The sequence below is a fragment of the Salvelinus namaycush genome, chromosome 8, assembly GCF_016432855.1.
Source record: "Salvelinus namaycush isolate Seneca chromosome 8, SaNama_1.0, whole genome shotgun sequence".
NCBI lineage: Eukaryota > Metazoa > Chordata > Actinopteri > Salmoniformes > Salmonidae > Salvelinus > Salvelinus namaycush.
The window spans coordinates 15,391,330-15,410,657 of record NC_052314.1 but is presented as its reverse complement, the minus strand read 5'-3'; the positions used below and the strand labels follow the sequence as shown (position 1 = coordinate 15,410,657).

Genomic DNA, 19,328 nt, shown 5'->3' with positions numbered 1-19,328 from the left:
ATTAATAAAAAATGAAAAGATGAAATGTCTTGAGCCAATGAGTATTTAACCCCTTTGTCATGGAAAGCCTAAATAAGTTCAGGAGGAAAAAGGTGCACATAATAAGTTGCATGGACTGTGTGCAATAATAGTGTTTAACATGATTTTTGAATGACTACCTCATCTCTGTACTCCAAACATACAATTATCTGTAAGGTCCCTCAGTCGAGCAGTGAATTTTAAACACAGATTCAACCACAAAGAACAGGGAGGTGTCCAATGCCTCGCAAAAAAAGGACACCTGTTGGTAGATGGGTAAAAAAATAAAAAGCAGACACTGAATATCCCTTTGAGCATGGTGAAGTTATTAATAACGCTTTGTATGGTGTATCAATACACCCAGTCACTGCAAAGATACAGGCATCCTTCTGAACTCAGTTGCCAGAGAGGAAGGATACTGCTCAGGGATTTCACCATGATGCCAAAAGTGACTTTAAAACAGTTACAGAGTTTAATGGCTGTAACAGGAGAAAACTGAGGATGGTAGTTACTCCACAATACTAACCTAAATGACAGAGTGAACGAAAGAAGCCTGTACAGAACACAAATATTCCAAAACATGCATCCTGTTTGCAACAAGCCTAATAAAACTGCAAAAATGCGGCAAAGCAATGTACTTTATGTCCTGAATAGAAAGCGTTTGGGGCAAATCCAACACAACTCATCACTGAGTACCACACTTCATATTTTCAAGCATGGTGGTGGCTGCGTCATGTTATGGGTATGCTTGTCATCGGCAAGGAATAGGGAGTTTTTTTTAGGGTAAAAGAACAGAATAGAGCTAAGCACAGGCAAAAACCTAGAGGAAAACCTGGTTCAGGTTGCTTTCCAACAGACACTGGTAGACTAATTCTCCTTTTAGCAGGACAATAACCTAAAACACAAGGCCAAAACACACTGGAGTTGCTTAGCAAGACGACGTTGAATGTTCCTGAGTGGCTTAGTTACAGTTTTGACTTAAATCGACTTGAAAATCTATGGCAAGACTTGAAAATGGCTGTCTAGCAATGATCAACAATCAACTTGACAGAGCTTGAAGAATTTTTAAAATAATAATGTGCAAATATTGGACTGTGCTGTACAATCCAGATTTACAAAGCTCTTAGAGACTTACCCAGAAAGACTCACAGCTGTAAACACTGCCACAGTTGATTCTAACATGTATTGACTCATGGGGTTGAGTGCTTAAGCAATCAAGATATATTAGTTGTGTTATATATTAGTCATATATTTTTTGTGTTATATATTAGTCATATATTTTTTTACAAATGTTATAATTTTTCATCCACAGAGTATTTTGTGTAGATCGTTGACCATTTTTTCCAATTAAATCCATTTTAATCCCACCTTGTAACACAACAAAATGTGGAAAAAGTCAAGGGGTGTGATTACTTTCTGAAGACACTGTACCTGTTGGAGTCATTAGTACAGGACTATAGTCTCTGTGTTGAGTCCCTCTGAGCTCTGACAGACATGTCCTTGCCATGGTTCATCGTAACCTCTAATGCAAGATTTAATTTTTTTAGACCCCTTTTTCCACAAAGTAATGGATATGTCAAACAGCCCGGCATCCTAACCAGTGTCAGGGGTGATTACAGAGCGGCTCTCACCACAAATAAGTTAATAAGCGTATCCCCAAGACACTTCACATCTGTGGCGCAGGGGCTGAGCCCAAACATAGGTCGCGCTGATTGTCTCTTTGCAATAAACATGAATGGCTACTAAGAATAAAAAGAGAGCCAGGGTAACAAATGGTTGGCATACCTTTGTCTCCGGAAACTCTGACCTGACACCTGAACCAATTTTTGAGAACATGAACTTCAAAGAACACTTTGATGGCAGAGAGAGTTATTGGCAAGATCTGAGGTAGTGACTTTTCATTCCAGATTAGCTGCCTGGAATTGAACTCAAACTAATAGCGGCCATGCAGCACCTTGAGAAGGAAGATGTCCTGGTCTGGACAGAACGTGATCCGCAGTAGAATCACTGCTTTACAATAAGAGCCAGGTAGAGAGAGAGGCGGTGGTCTTATCTTTTAGATGAATAACCCACATAGCGTTATCATCTTCCCTAGCAGTTTGATGTGTTTTCTGCTATCTTCAAATATCTCCCTGCAGCAATAAATATGTCACCCAACAGAAAACATGACACACCATTGCCGAAATATAAATAAACCCATTTGTTATTGTATTGATTTTCCTAACCATTAGGAGAGTAAATGGAGCGACCGTCATTGATGTTGATGTGCACAATATTGCGGTCAATATTGTGTTCTACTGAAATCACTGGAGATTTTAAGAAATAAGTGAGTAAAAAATAAATAACTGAAACTGCTGTAGGAACAGAAAATAAAAAAACTTGAACAAGTTATGGACATATGCATTCTAGTAGTGTGATCAGGGAATGGGGGAACTGAAAAATATGCTTTAGGGGGCAAGCATTCATGATCTGCCTCCACCTCTGGTGCTGCTAATATCTTGGGGACTGGGATTGATTTGTAATCTTAAAGGGAGACCTTGAGCAGTAGTAAGTTACTGGAGCCTTTGTGTTTCCACTCTGTCTGGTGGGGGAGTTTGCACGGCAAGGCAGGAGCAGAAATCTGAAGGGCCCTGCTAATCTAGGGTTTGGCCTGCTTTACAAGCCCAATCTGACGCCACAGATCACAGATACTGATGGCGAGTGTCAAAGACGGCCCTATCGAACGCCACAGGACACATCTTTTGGGCCGTGTGGTGTGTAATGATAGCTTTAAAACCTGCATTATTAGGAGATGCTACCGTTTCCCTGGCGTTGTGGAGGATTGGAGAAGAGGGGAGGCGAGGCGAGAAGAGGGGGGCTGGACACTGCAGCCCTCTGTTGGCTGTCTGTCTGTCAGTCCCCCCTGACTGCCGTCAGCTTGTTTGTCCTGCACGGTCCTCCTGTTATTTTACAAATCTATTCCTGGCTTTCTCCCTGTACAATCTGAATGATTCATCTGGAGAAATGGGATCCTTTCACAGTAGTGAAATGTGATTTTATTTGTACCTCTGATTCCATTAAAAGAGAATAAAGGAAGTGCTGGCCTGCCATGATTATTCTGCCCTCTCCTCCTCCTCCTCTTCCTTCATTCCCCTTCTCCTTTCTCTCCTTTATCAGGGCTATTCAGTCCAACAGCATGTGGGGCTATTTGAACGGACAGGACAGTGCAGTGTATGGCTTGCTGGTGGTGTGTATATATCTGCATACGCACAGGTGCTTGTGTGTGTGTGTGTGTGTGTGTGTGTGTGTGTGTGTGTGTGTGTGTGTGTGTGTGTGTGTGTGTGTGTGTGTGTGTGTGTGTGTGTGTGTGTGTGTGTGTGTGTGTGTGTGTGTGTGTGTGCCTGTGTACGTATGCACGTGTGTATGTAGTAATGGAATAATGTCCCCCCTATAAGATATAACTTTATGAAAAGGGAATAATCACAGATCACAATATTTTACCCTTGGTACAGATGAAAATACTGTATATAGCTCATCGAGTGCCGGGATCAGAGAAACGCTCGGCTCCTCTCTCCACCCTGATCTGACATTAGGATTCAACGCTACATTTATCTCTCCTAGGCGGAGAGCGAACGAGCGTGGCTGGGCCTTAAGCTATCTGGGCTGCTGTGTGTGTCAAGCTAAAGGGTAAACGTAGCTCCTGGGTTGTGCTCTACCTCCCCCACAACATGACCCGGCAATCTGTGCCTCTTCACTTTCCCATCTCTATCTGCTCCTAATGACCTCAGACAGTTATACACAACATCTTAATATGAGGAAAAATACAGTATGAGGTCATTGGTCTACCATTAACATCAACTATATAACACTGTTGAATATTTAAAACAACAGCATATGATCATTAAAAATGACATTTTTCTGAATAGTTGATGATAAGGGCGGCAGGTAGCCTAGTGGTTAGAGAGTTGGACTAGTAACCGTAAAGGTTGCAAGATCGAATCCCCGAGCTGATAAGGTGAAAATCTGTCGTTCTGCCCCTGAACAAGGCAGTTAACCCACTGTTCCTAAGCCGTCATTGAAAATAAGAATTTGTTCTTAACTGGCATAGTTAAATAAAGATAAAAAATAAATAAAAAATAAGACTGCTGAAATACACACAGCCGAGTTCCACGTTAACCTCCACCTTGTGGCTAATTGCCACATGAAGCCACACATTTGTGTGTCTACAGGCATAGAACCATCCAACACGGTTGAATGTGTTATTAACTGTCCTGGTCTGTGGCGAGCTAGCATTGACAGGACAGGCTGAGTGGCACCTGTGGTGTGATGTTGGGGGATTCTCCTGGCCTGGTGATGTGTTGTGAGGCAGGAGGTCCCTACAGGTTCTGGAGCTACCAGCTGGATCGGGGTGCCAGCCAGCCTCATGACTAGTCAATACTGCCCAAGCCCGTGCCAACCTGAAACTGGCTCACACACACGTGTACGCACACACACACACGTGTAGGTAAACACATGACATGCGAATGTAAGTGAACTCACACAACTACACACACACACACACACACACACACACACACACACACACACACACACACACACACACCCACACACACACACACACACACACACACACACACACACACACACACACACACACACACAGTCCTCTGACAGACCTTGTGTTTACATGGGGAGTGGGCTGTGTGAACCTATGCAGCTGACAGAGATTTAATCATTTCAACTGACCTGCAGACAGGATTTTGTGAAAATAGCTTGCTAGCTTTATAACAACATTTTCCAATAAACTTCAATACAATGTGGAGAAAAAAACATTAATTGTCGGGAGCCGGGTCCAGACCCTGAAAATTATACATGACCAGATTTCTAGCTATGGAGGGTTAGTATTGATTCTCTCTTGTTTTCTTTTTGTCTGGCAGTGCATTGTCAGATTCTCAGAGTTATATTTTACCTACTGTGCTCTGCTCTGCTGAACATTTTCAGAACTGGTCTGTAAACAATAAGGAAAAGGAGTATTGTAGAAATTGATTGTCCATGTCCTCAAGATTCAGTTACTCTAAATGTGGATATTACAGTGGGATACAACTGGGATACTACAGTGCCTTCAAAAATTATATATATATATATTTTTTGAGTGTTATGAAATCATATCAAATTTTATTGGTCACATACACATGGTTAGCAGATGTTATTGCGAGTGTAGCGAAATGCTTCTGCTTCTAGTTCCAACAGTGCAGCAATATCAACAAGTAATCTAACAATTCCACAACAACTACCTAATACACAAAAATCTAAGTAAAGGTATGGAATAAGAATATGTACATATAAATATATGGATGAGCAATGACTGAGCGGCATTGGCAAGATGCAATAGATGGTATAAAATACAGTATGTACATATGGAATGAGTAATGCAAGATATGTAAACATCATTATTAAAGTGGCATTAATAAAGTGACTAGTGATCCATTTGTTAGAGTGGACAATGATTTCAAGTCTGTATATAGGCAGCTCTGTGTCATTGATGGCTGTTTAACAGTCTGATAGCCTTGAGATAGAAGCAATTTTTCAGTCTCTCGGTCCCAGCTTTGATGCACCTGTACTGACCTCGCCTTCTGGATGATAGCGGGGTGAACAGGCAGTGGCTCAGGTGGTTGTTGTCCTTGATGATCTTTTTGGACATCCTGTGACATCGGGTGCTGTAGGTGTCCTGGAGGGCAGGTAGTTTGCCCCAGGTGATGCGTTGTGCAGACCGCACCACCCTCTGGAGAGCCCTGTGGTTGTGGGCTGTGCAGTTTCCTTACCAGGCGGTGATACAGCCCGACAGGATGCTCTCAATTGTGCATCTGTAAAAGTTTGTGAGGGTTTTAGGTGACAAGCCACATTTTTTCAGCTTCCTGAGGTTGAAGATGCGTTATTTGCGCCTTCTTCACCACACTGTCTGTGTGGGTAGACCATTGCATTTTGTCCGTGATGTGCATGCAGAGGAACTTAAACCTTTCACCTTCTCCACTGCTGTCCTGTCAATGTGGATAGGGGGGGTGCTCCCTCTGCTGTTTCCAGAAGTCCACGATCATCTCTTTTGTTTTGTTGACCTTGAGTGAGAGGTTGTTTTCCTGACACCACAGTCCGAGTGCCCTCACCTCCTCCCTATGTACTGTCTCGTCGTTGTTGGTGAGCAACAACGACGAGACATGGCCACGCAGTCATTGGTGAACAGGGAGTACAGGAGGGGGCCGAGTAGGCACCCTTGTGAAGCCCCAGTGTTGAGGATCAGCGAAGTGGAGATGTTGTTTCCTACCTTCACCACCTGGGGGCGGCCCATCAGGAAGTCCAGGATGCAATCGCACAGGTCAGGGTTGAGACCCAGGGCCTCAAGCTTAATGATGAGCTTGGAGGGTACTATGGTGTTGAATGCTGAGCTGTAGTCAATTAACAGCATTCTTACATAGCTATTCCTCTTGTCCAGATGGGATAGGGCAGTGTGCAGTGTGATGGCGATTGCAACGTCTGTGGACCTATTGGGGCTGTATGCAAATTGCAGTGGGTCTAGGGTGACAGGTAAGGTGGAGGTGCTATGAACCTTGACTAGTCTCTCAAAGCACTTCATGATGACAGAAGTGAGTGCTACAGGGTGATAGTCATTCAGTTCAGTTACCTTTGCCTTCTTGGGTACAGGAACAATGGTGGCCATCTTGAAGCATGTGGGGAAAGCAAACTGTAATAGGGAGAGATTGAATATGTGCATAAACACACCAGCCAGCTGGTCTGCGCATGCTCTGAGGACGCAGCTAGGTATGCCATCTGGGCCGGCAGCCTTGCAAGGTTTAACACGTTTAAATGTCTTACTCGCGTAGAAGGAGAGCCCACAGTCCTTGATAGCGGGTCGCATTGGTGGCACTGTGTTATCCTCAAAGCGGGCAAAGAAGGTGTTCAGTTTGTCTGGAAGCAAGACGTCAGTGTCAGTGACGTGAATTATTTTTATTTTTGTAGTCTGTAATTGTCTGTAGACCCTGCCACATACGTCTCGTGTCTGAGCCATTGAATTGCGACTCCGCTTTGTCTCTATATTGACATTTTGCTTGTTCGATTGCCTTGCGGAGGGAATAACTACACTGTTTGTATTCAGCCATATTCCTGGTCTTCTTTCCATAGTTAAATGCAGTGGTTCGCACTTTCAGTTTTGCACAAATGCCACCATCTATCCACGGTTTCTGGTTAGGGTAGGTTTTAATAGTCACAGTGGCTACAACATCTCCTATGCACTTCCTTATAAACTCACTCACCGAATCAGCGTGTAAATCTATATTATTCTCTGAGGCTACCCGGAACATGTCCCAGTCCACGTGATCAAAACAGTCTTGAAGCATGGATTCCGATTGGTCAGACCAGCGTTGAATGGTCCTTGTCATGGGTACATCCTGTTTGAGTTTCTGCCTATAGGAGGGGATAAGCAAAATGGAGTCGTGGTCAGATTTGCCGAACGGAGGGCGGGGGAGGGCCTTGTATGCATTGCGGAAGTTAGAGTAGCAGTGATCCAGTGTTTTGCCAGCCCGGGTACTACAATCAAAATGCTGATAGAATTTAGGTAGCTTTGTTCTCAAATTTGCTTTGTTAAAATTCCCAGCCTCAGGATATATGGTTTTCAGTTTGCTTAGAGTCCAGTGGAGTTCCTTGAAGGCCGTCGTGGTATCGGCTTGAGGGGGGATATACATGGTTGTGACAATAACCCAAGAGAATTCTCTTTGGAGATAATACGGTTGGCATTTGATTGTGAGGAATTCTCGGTCAGGTGAACAGAAGGACTTGAGTTCCTGTATGTTGTTACAATTACACCATGAGTTGTTAATCATGAAACATACACCCCTGCGCTTCTTATTCCAATAGAGATGTTTATTCCTGTCGGCGCGATGCACTCGGAAGCGGTGGGTCTAATAGCAAGATGGCGCCGACAGAGAGGGTCGCCTCGCTTCTAGTCCTTAGGAAACTATGCAGTATTTTGGCCAACACACAACACCCCGTAATGTAAAAGTGGAATTATGTTTTTAGAAATGTTTACAAATTAATGTCTTGAGTCAGTAAGTATTCAACCCCTTTGTTATGGCAAGCCTAAATAAGTTCAGGAGTAAAACAGTTCATAACAAGTCACATAATAAGTTGCATCGACTCACTCTGTGTGCAATAATAGCATTTAACATAATTTTTGAATGACTACATAATCGGTGTTCCCCATACATACAATTATCTGTAAGGTCCTTCAGTTGAGCAGTGAATTTAAAGCACAAATTCAACCATAAAGACCAATTTCCAATGTCTCGCAAAGAATTGGTAGTGTCACGATCGTCGTATGAGTGAGACCAAGGCGCAGCGTGGTATGCGTACATTCTCTTTTAATGAATGAACACTTGACAAAAACAACAAAATCAACGGAGGAAATGTGAAACTATACAAATAGTGCAGACAGGCAACTAAACATGGCTGCCTAAATATGATCTCCAATCAGAGACAACGATAAACAGCTGCCTCTGATTGGGAACCATATCAGGCCACCATAGACATACAAATACACCTAGATAACCCACTCAAGTCACTATCACGCACCAACCAACACAGATATAAAACAGCTTACTATGTTCAGGGCGTGACAGTACCCCCCCCCCCCCAAAGGTGCGGACTCCGACCGCAAAACCTGACTCAATAGGGGAGGGTCTGGGTGGGCATCTAGGATAGATGACGAAGGGCATCGGGGGCGGCTCCAGTGCGGGGCGCATCGCCGGAAACTCCGGACCATGGGTCGTCGCTAGAGGCGGCACACATTACTGAGTACCACACATTACTGAGTACCACTCTCCATATTTTCAAGTATGGTGGTGGCTGCATCATGTTATGGGTATGCTTGTAATTATTAAGGATTGGAGGGATATGTCAGGATTAAAAGTAACCGGAATAGAACTAAGCATAGGCAAAATCCTAGAGGAAAACCTGGTTCAGTCTGCTTTTCATCAAGGGGTATGAACATTTTCTGAAGGCACTGCATATACAGTATGGGTTGTATTGGGATACTATATATGGGTCGTATTGGGATACTATATATGGGTCGTATAGGGATAGTATATATGGGTCGTATAGGGATACTATATATGGGTCGTATAGGGATACTATATATGGGTCGTATAGGGATACTATATATGGGTCGTATAGGGATACTACACTGCTCAAAAAAATAAAGGGAACACTTAAACAACACAATGTAACTCCAAGTCAATCACACTTCTGTGAAATCAAACTGTCCACTTAGGAAGCAACACTGATTGACAATACATTTCACATGCTGTTGTGCAAATGGAATAGACAAAAGGTGGAAATTATAGGCAATTAGCAAGACACCCCCAATAAAGGAGTGATTCTGCAGGTGGTGACCACAGACCACTTCTCAGTTCCTATGCTTCCTGGCTGATGTTTTGGTCACTTTTGAATGCTGGCGGTGCTTTCACTCTAGTGGTAGCATGAGACGGAGTCTACAACCCACACAAGAAGCTCAGGTAGTGCAGCTCATCCAGGATGGCACATCAATGCGAGCTGTGGCAAGAAGGTTTGCTGTGTCTGTCAGCGTAGTGTCCAGAGCATGGAGGCGCTACCAGGAGACAGGCCAGTACATCAGGAGACACGGAGGAGGCCGTAGGAGGGCAACAACCCAGCAGCAGGACCGCTACCTCCGACTTTGTGCAATGAGGAGCACTGCCAGAGCCCTGCAAAATGACCTCCAGCAGGCCACAAATGTGCATGTGTCAGCATATGGTCTCACAAGGGCTCTGAGGATCTCATCTCGGCACCTAATGGCAGTCAGGCTACCTCTGGCGAGCACATGGAGGGCTGTGCGGCCCCACAAAGAAATGCCACCCCACACCATGACTGACCCACCGCCAAACCGGTCATGCTGGAGGATGTTGCAGGCAGCAGAACGTTCTCCACGGAGTCTCCAGACTCTGTCACGTCTGTCACATGTGCTCATGTGCTCAGTGTGAACCTGCTTTCATCTGTGAAGAGCACAGGGCGCCAGTGGCGAATTTGCCAATCTTGGTGTTCTCTGGCAAATGCCAAACGTCCTGCACGGTGTTGGGCTGTAAGCACAACCCCCACCTGTGGAGGTCGGGCCCTCATACCACCCTCATGGAGTCTGTTTCTGACCGTTTGAGCAGACACATGCACATTTGTGGCCTGCTGGAGGTCATTTTGCAGGGCTCTGGCAGTGCTCCTCATTGCACAAAGTCGGAGGTAGCGGTCCTGCTGCTGGGTTGTTGCCCTCCTACGGCCTCCTCCGTGTCTCCTGATGTACTGGCCTGTCTCCTGGTAGCGCCTCCATGCTCTGGACACTACGCTGACAGACACAGCAAACCTTCTTGCCACAGCTCGCATTGATGTGCCATCCTGGATGAGCTGCACTACCTGAGCTTCTTGTGTGGGTTGTAGACTCCGTCTCATGCTACCACTAGAGTGAAAGCACCGCCAGCATTCAAAAGTGACCAAAACATCAGCCAGGAAGCATAGGAACTGAGAAGTGGTCTGTGGTCACCACCTGCAGAATCACTCCTTTATTGGGGGTGTCTTGCTAATTGCCTATAATTTCCACCTTTTGTCTATTCCATTTGCACAACAGCATGTGAAATGTATTGTCAATCAGTGTTGCTTCCTAAGTGGACAGTTTGATTTCACAGAAGTGTGATTGACTTGGAGTTACATTGTGTTGTTTAAGTGTTCCCTTTATTTTTTTGAGCAGTGTATATATGGGTTGTATTGGGATACTATATATGGGTCGTATAGGGAAACTATATATGGGTTGTATTGGGATACTATATATGGGTCGTATAGGGATACTATATATGGGTCGTATAGGGATACTATATATGGGTCGTATAGGGATACTATATATGGGTTGTATTGGGATACTATATATGGGTTGTATTGGGATACTATATATGGACGGTTTTGGGTTCAAGTATATAATATAAAAATGGAGACAACATTCTAGAAAGCATGCTATTATGCCAAGAGTCTATTGCATTGTCACAAGTTACACCAAAAAAGGCTTCTAATTAAAAAGCAATCAAATTGTGCTGAATTCGTGTTGCAAACCAGAAAGGTGTCGACTTGTATGCATATTTTGATTGCTCAGATTGTTGACAATGCATCATAAAACAATGCTATACACTTGGGTATGTACTGAGTAATTCAAGCTGACCAGCTCTTACCATAAAGCATATAGGTTGTATCTGCAGTGGCTTGTTTATCTACAGTGTATCTCTAAACGGTGTGAAAGTGCTGCAAGTCTGCAACAAATTACCTATGTTAAAGTGTGTACGCTGTACATCGTTGATCGAAGCCTCACTGGAGGCACTCTGCTTATCAGGACAGCACGACGATGTGGCTGGAATGATTAGTTAGTCTAACAATGAGACTTCACTCCGTCTGCTTGGCCATTTCCCCGTTTTTCCTCGTAGTCTCGGCGGATAGTCTAAAGGGTGAGCCTGAACAGGGGCTATATTGTCAGTGAATGGGAGGGAGCAAAACAAGAGCTCTTCAATTATTTTGTCATTTAAAACTAAATCGGGTTGGAAGGAATCAAAAAATACTTATTTTTTTCTCTGTCAAACCTAAGGAGAGAAAGTGGTGTTTGTCTCTGTTTGTTTGTCCTTGTCCTGTATACAGCTTCTATCTCTGAGAGGACCTTCCAGCACGCACTCCCTGGTGTGCCTATTAGAGATGTCTGGCATTCTGAGGGACTAAATTGGCTGGATGGGTTTTCACTGGGCTTAGCCACCATGCTGGCACAACATGTCTGCTCTACTTCTACTGCACCTGCTGCTGCCACTGGGAAGGACCATAGCCAGCTCTCACAGCTCTAGCTCTAGCCCTGGCTCCAGCCTCCCTTCAAAGCCCAGAGAAAAGCTGTTGATGGCAGCAGCTGCTTTCCCGTGGGAGCTGGGGAGTTCAGGAGGACTAGTCATTAGTGGGAGCCACTGTGCTGTGTGCTGGGGAGAGACAGTGTCAGGCGCAGACAGCTGTGAGACCTCCATCACCCAACAGCCTTACTGCACGGCCTGGATTCTACCTCTACCTCTCATACAGGAGAGAGGAGAGACAAGATAAATGCATGGTCCCATGTGGTCTTGGAAACACAGTTGGGCTGCTTCCTGAAAGAAAAAAGTGCTTTACATTTTTCACCTATGCTGGTGTTTGGAGGATATATTAGGATGGTTTGCTAACAACACCTGTGCCAATATAACCTCGAAACACTGGCTTCTCGGACATTATCATTTAAACTAAGGCTCATGCATCCCTGTGGTGAAAAGTGTTGGTTTTATACAACGGTTACCAACATATTAAAAATCTGAACAAGGCAGTTAACCCACTGTTCCTAGGCCATCATTGAAAATAAGAATTTGTTCTTAACTGACTTGCCTAGTTAAATAAAGGTAAAAAAATATATATATTCAAATAATGATTGACATATTTGATGAATTTATTCATACTATCCTGACACAAATCTAAGGTTGCAACCCAAGTCGGCTGGTCGTTCGTTCAATCGGTTCTGTTGCCAGAGACGCGACCCAGTCGTTAAGTCTTTTTGTTCTGTATCTATGGAATCGACCCAGTCATCCGTTCTAAATGTCCCATTGCCATATTGGCTGGCAACGTTCTTATCCCTTGCTTGCTACAGTCACGTCAAACAGTGCAGCTAGAATAATAGCAAAGGAGCTGCATTTGCATTTGTTTAAACTGTTTTCTAGTGACATTTATTTGGATACATCCATAACAATGAGCTAATGATGCATGATTTCGCCTGGCATAGAAAATGGGGTCTCTCGTCTGGAAACTGTTGTTCAGAGGAGCTAGCCAACAACACAGCTAACACAATCACTTCAAACTGAAGCTGGAAAGACAGCAAACTAGCTGCATTTCGTTTCGTTTTACCTGTTTTCTTTTGACATTTCTTTGTATATATCCATAAAAATCTGATTCATGATTTCGACAGGCTGAGAAAAGCTGCCTGCCTGTCTGTCTCGTCCCGACTCCCGATATGTTCATTACTATGGGACAGCTGGAGATCGAAATTCAATATTGAAACAATGTTGCAAATGTCGGAGAGCTGCTAGTCTAAAAGAAATGGGAGATTATGTCCAGATGCTTTTTATAGTGGAGATCAGATTTATAAATTGCTTGGCTGGGCTGATGAGACTGTGGATTCACAGTGAGATGGAACAGAGTAAATAGTCATTTCAAAGTCATAGCTTCAGCCGGTGGTAACTTGTGGAATAGACACCGGCTTGAATGTGGTTTTAACTAATCAGCATCCAGGATTAGACCCAACCGTTGTATAAATATTCATAAGCCATGAGGGAGGAATGGATGCAGCTCGATTTTGGAAGAACTCTATTTCCCTAGTAAAAGTCTGGAGTATCCAACTTTCTAATTCAGGTCTTGCTCTGGTATTTAAATTATTAGCAGCAATTGATCTTGTAGCCACTAAATTAAAGAAAATGTAAAGACAGCGTGAGAAAGACAAAAACATCAGAGAGCCTAATTTAAAACACCTTAATCATCTCTCTGCATTAGACGGCATTTCAAACTATATGTCCCCAGCTATCTGCTGACCGACCACTCTCTCCCAGTAGTATCTGGCTAACACAGAAAATGACTCAACGCTGGCATTTGCTTTGTTTCCACTCCATGCTAGTTATCGTCCTATCACATCAGTGCGATAACATCTGACATATCAGGAGTTGACATTTGGTGCGTGCTGGAACATTATAGGTCTCTGTCGAGTTGAATGGAGCTCGTTCCCGCTCCTTTATGATCTAGGAACATCTGGAGATGCTGCTGCTGCCACACCATGCAGAGAGTTCTAAGAGGGAGGGGAGGACTGTGTGTGTGTCTGCATGCTTGTGTGAGTGTGAGTGTGTGCAGTCATCACATGCAGCCCATTGCCCTGGCTACTGGAGCGGGATTCATCCACCACACACACCGGAAGTGATGCGCTATGCCACCAATTCACTATGCCTTGTTCGTGCACTTTTTTCCCTCCTTGCTTTGCATGCATTGTTAAATAGGACTGATGGAAGCACTCTGGCCGTTAGTCACTGGCTAATTTGTGTGCTCTTACAGTACAAGTACAAAGATGTCAAGCAGGATCTGTGCGCTTACCTTGTCTTCCCCTGAGACCATTAATCCTTAGGCTGGTGTCGTCTCTGCACAGCCTCACCTGGCTCCCAGCACTGCCAGAAAAACTGCTGTTTGGGCCTTTTTTCCAAAATGTATTCTGTGTTCCAGTCAGCTCTCATCACTGCAGAAATGTGATTGTAATGGAAGAGCAGAAGACATCAGCACACTTCCTTTAAGGGGGAGCAGGGAGGGGTAAACCACACAGGGAGAAGAAGAAAGGAATAGAAGCAGAGATTCATCACAGCGACCTTCAAAGAACATATATTTTTCCCCTGAATGGTATACCTTGTAAATGTATCATCTCCAGTGACTGCACGGGCCCTCACTTAAATGATCATTCCGTGAAAGAAAAATGTCTGGACAAAGTTTGAGAAAATAAATATTTGATCCTTTAACAGATTATCAGAACAGGCAAAATGGTACACACATTTGAAAGGTTTACTTTGATAGGAAAACAACAGCACTCTGCCAAAAATCCCACTGCAATTTCTTCTAAATCTGTTCTCTACATTTGTAAATTTTAATTCCTAGTCCATGCATGCAATTATTATTAATACTTAACAAGACTAGCAATTATAAGCCAACTCTTATGCAGCTGCAATGGATAACTAATACGACCTTGTGAATGAAAAGGTACATGTGATGCATCTAATTAGGATTCCAGATCAAACAATTACATTGATTTTGAAAAAGAATGTAGATGCCTTCACATTTGAGAGATGTTAATGCTGTTAATCACCATGACAGTGCCACGTTTAATGTAAGATGCAATGGTACAGTAGGCTTGCCTGGCTACCCATCCACATCACTGCGGCCAACTGACATTTATTTTGTAACGATCAATAGAACAGTGGAATTAAATTCAGGGTGAGTCGTTAGGCAAACAGTAGGCCTCCTGCATACAGCTCCTTGACATCAACATACGCTGTGATAACATCATCATATTAAAACAACAATCAATGCAAGGGTAAAGGGACCCAGTCTGCAACAACAGTATGTCTCTAGTTCTAGGTGCAGTTACATGGAGAGCTCAGTGTAGAAAGGCAATTTAAGAGCAACCTTAGTAACTCTCAGCATGTAAACAGAGGAACACACACACACACACACACACACACACACACACACACACACACACACACACACACACACACACACACACACACACACACACACACACACACACACACACACACACACACACACACACATCTTCATGGGAGAGTTGAGGGGGAGGTGGGTGGAGGTGGACTGTAGATTACCTTTGCAATTTCAGGAGAGTATGCGACTGATAATGATCTGGGATGTTCTCGGGGAAAGGTCAGCTGAAATTGCAATAAGCCTAATTAGTAGCTTATCAATAATGTATCCTGCAGGTTCAGTGGATGTGGAGAATGAATACCAGGCAGGGAGAAGCACAGCACAGAGTACACAGAGCACACATACCTCCTCTCCTGACATTTATCAACATAGAAACAGCTATGCCACACAGGGGAGCAGAGCTGAGCAGCAACCCAGGCAGTCGCATTAGTATGCTGATCCTCTCTAATAAACTGCATCCCAAATGGCACTCTATAGTCCCTGGTCAAAAGTAATGCACTTCATAGGCAATAAGGTGCCATTTGGGACACAAGCTAAAGCAGTATGGCGTGACTAGCTGGAGAAACTTCAAGACCCTGGAATTTAGCACCGAATCAATTACCATCGATCACATCGTCAAACTTAGAGGCCATATGAGGGAAATATGAGTTAAGCTCTAGACATGCACTATATCATATAGCCTTCTGTACTGACATATAACAATTGTAGTTATATGTCAATTATGCTGACATATACAGTACTACTGTGGCTTTTCCACACAGGTAGCCAATGCTATGTCTGTAGTATCTCCCTACCATCATATCTATGCCAATATGACACCAATGTCGATGAAAATGTGCAAATCAACTTGGAGGTACACAACACCCTCCCCACCTCTCAGAGTATTTTCTGTGGCTACCTAGCTCAAATTCTAGACGTCAGATTAAAACGAGGCTATAGCGTCCCCATAAAGTATGAATTAGGCTGTTTGAGAAGGTTTGAATCCTAAGCAACCTGCCTACACATTGTTTGAAGTACAGTACCAACATAGCTACTGTGTGCTGGAAAACCTTGATAGAGCATGGGTGGAATAGGCCAATGCCTACTTCTCACTTTTAATAGTAGTTAATGTACTATGCAGTAGTACTGTAGATTCTATAGGGTGTCATTTCACAGGCATCCCTTGCATCTTCTGACATCATGTCCTGAGACATTTGTCATGTACATATGGTTAAATATTCACTATTTCAATTGTTTACATGGATGTTTCCTAAGCCTTTAATAAAAAAGGGGTTCATTATTTACAGAATATCATGTGTTATGAGATTTGTATATGTTCTAATCTATCTTTAGAGACCGGTATACATCATTTGTGAGAGGGATGTAAGATGGGACATGCTTTTCTAATAGAATGGACCACTGTTCATTACAAAGAGGTTTCTATTTTTCATGGTTCAACAAAGACAGCAACTTTCACGTCAGAGCCAAGTCAACCTCATGCCACAGAATGACATAGACAAATTTGCTTAACAAGTCACATAATATTGCACACAGAGTGGACATACTCTGTGTGCAATAATTAAGCAATAAGGCACACGAGGCAGTGCTGACGCTATCACGTCGGGCCAGACAACGCCATTTACCTAAGACTATATTCCTAATACAGCACTGCCTCGCGTTCCTTATTTCTTTCATAAAACTGATAGCAACATATTTAAACGATGAGTTACATATTTTAATTTAAACATTATTTTGATAATTAAATAAATACAATTTCATTCTTCCACCAGAAGATATAGTCCGGACAAATCAGCTTGTTAGTCATTTTGGTCATGTTGCTACAGACGAGACCCAGTCGTTAATTATTTTTGCATAGTTGCTATGCAAAAAGGACTGGTTGTCTGTTCTAAACAAAATGGGTGCTATGCAAGCTGGATAACATTCTTGTCACTTGCTAGCTAGCTAGCTAGCCAACTTAAGCTAACTAAGTTACGTCAAACATTGAGCCTGGAATGACAATACACTAGCTGCATTTTCATTTGTTTGAGCTTTTCTTCTATTGACATTTACTTGGATCTGTCCATGATAATGATGTTGATGCGTGATTTCGCCTAGCTCAGAAAATGTTGTCTCGTCTCACCTGGGAACCGTTCATTCTCTATGTATGATACAGAGATTGAAATTCAAAAGTGAAACATTGTTTCCGAGGTCAGACAGGCAGACAGCGAGGCTTATATTAACCCCTGCTGTAACAAGCTAAATGCTAGGCTTATATTAACCCCTGCTGTAACAAACTAAATGCTAGGCTTATATTAACCCCTGCTGTAACAAACTAAATGCTAGGCTGGAAGCAAGGAGAAATAATGTGTGAGTTGAGATAAATACAAGAGATGATTGGGACAGCAACATGAACATGATATTCTTATGGAGATGCAGTGATCATTTTCAGATGGAACTGTTAACAGACATAGAGTGCCTGTGACGGCCAATACAGCACGGCTTGGAATACTGCTTGTCCAATCAGCATCCAGGATCCAAACAACCAGTTTTATAATATACTGACAATGTACTGTATAATTTTTCTCCTCTAAGTGATAATGTACTGTATCATTTTTCTCCTCTAAATGATAATGTACTGTATCATTTTTCTCCTCTAAGTGATAATGTACTGTATAATTTTCTCCTCTAAATGATAATGTACTGTATCATTTTTCTCCTCTAAGTGATAATGTACTGTATCATTTTTCTCCTCTAAGTGATAATGTACTGTATCATTTTTCTCCTCTAAGTGCTTCTCTGAATGATTTCAAATATGAGTGTAAAACTAACTGTAAAATAATAAAGCTCAAACGGAAACCTGAGCGTGCTTCATAATTCATTTGAAATGTTCCTCGTACGATACTTTCTCACTAATAAGTACTTCAAGATTGAGACGGATATTTGCAAAAGAAAAAAAACTGTCTGCGGAGGTGGAGTGTTCAAGAACAATCCAGCTTCCAGGGCACATGAAGGGACGGAGGAAGAACCATGAGCAGCATGTGAGATGAGGGGAGAGACAGAGGGGCCCGGGGGACACTAGCATGTCTTCCTGTGGCTGCAGGTTGAAGGTAGGTGGGGTGGTAGGAGGGGGGTTGGTGTGTGGTATGTTTGATGTAATGATCCCAGGGCTTTGGCCTCAGCCTGTTGATAAGTTGCGACGCGCACGGGAACAGGGAAACATGAGAGTGAGATGAATATGATTGGATTGCCGGCCGACCGCAGCCTTTCCCATCTGTCTCAGAGTCTGCCATCCCATTTCGCAGGCGGCGGGAGGTAATTGGGTTCATTGTTCTCACCACAGGATCCCCCAGATTGAAAGCTTCATTATCTGGATAACCATGAATGTAAATGAGGCACACGTATGCAGGCAGGATAATGGGAAAAAATAGATCATTGCTTGCCACAACCCCCACCCTCTTAACACATTTCTCAAGCACTGCCCCCCCTCCCCTCGCAGACATACACACATACACATTTACACTCACACACTCCCCCCTCCCTGTTGTGAGTGAGGGTGTGGGTGTGTGTTGGAGTGTTGTAAAACAGTGTGTCTAGCTGTGTGTGGAGGAAGTTGTACATGTCTTCAGGGAAGATGCCGACTGCTGATGTGTTCTCCTCTGAAGGCTGTCTGGTCGGCGTGTGTTAAGCGTTCACAGCTCTGCCTTCCAGGACACTATGTGACACTGCAGGGCTGAGCTGCTAAACACCATGTGTATGTAAGCATATTCTGCATGTGTAGACACAGGTACCCCACTTCATCCTCTCTGTGAGGATGCAGTTAGGAGTCAGCCAGTGGGCTTTCAGGACAACAATATATACTGAGTGTACAAAACATTAGGAACTGTTTTTTCCATGACATAGACTGACCAGGTGAAAGCTATGATCCCTTGTTGATGTCACCTGTTAAATCCACTTTATTAATCAGCGTAGATGAAGGGGAGGACACAGTTAAAAATGAGGCTTTTTAAGCCTTGAGA

The 19,328-nt window shown here is 43.4% G+C and overlaps 1 protein-coding gene across 20 annotated transcripts in view; it reads left to right on the top strand.

Annotated features, from left to right (window-relative positions):
* Positions 1-19,328, top strand: part of celf5a (cugbp, Elav-like family member 5a) — a 362,637-nt gene that overhangs the window by 250,304 nt on the left and 93,005 nt on the right. The window contains exon 4 of one of the 20 annotated variants that reach the window (XM_038999318.1): positions 14,422-14,427. The exons of the other annotated variants lie outside the window; for them this stretch is intronic. Within the exon in view, the coding sequence (XP_038855246.1) occupies positions 14,422-14,427 (6 nt within the window). The remainder of the gene's footprint in view (positions 1-14,421; positions 14,428-19,328) is intronic. 20 annotated transcript variants of the gene reach the window in all.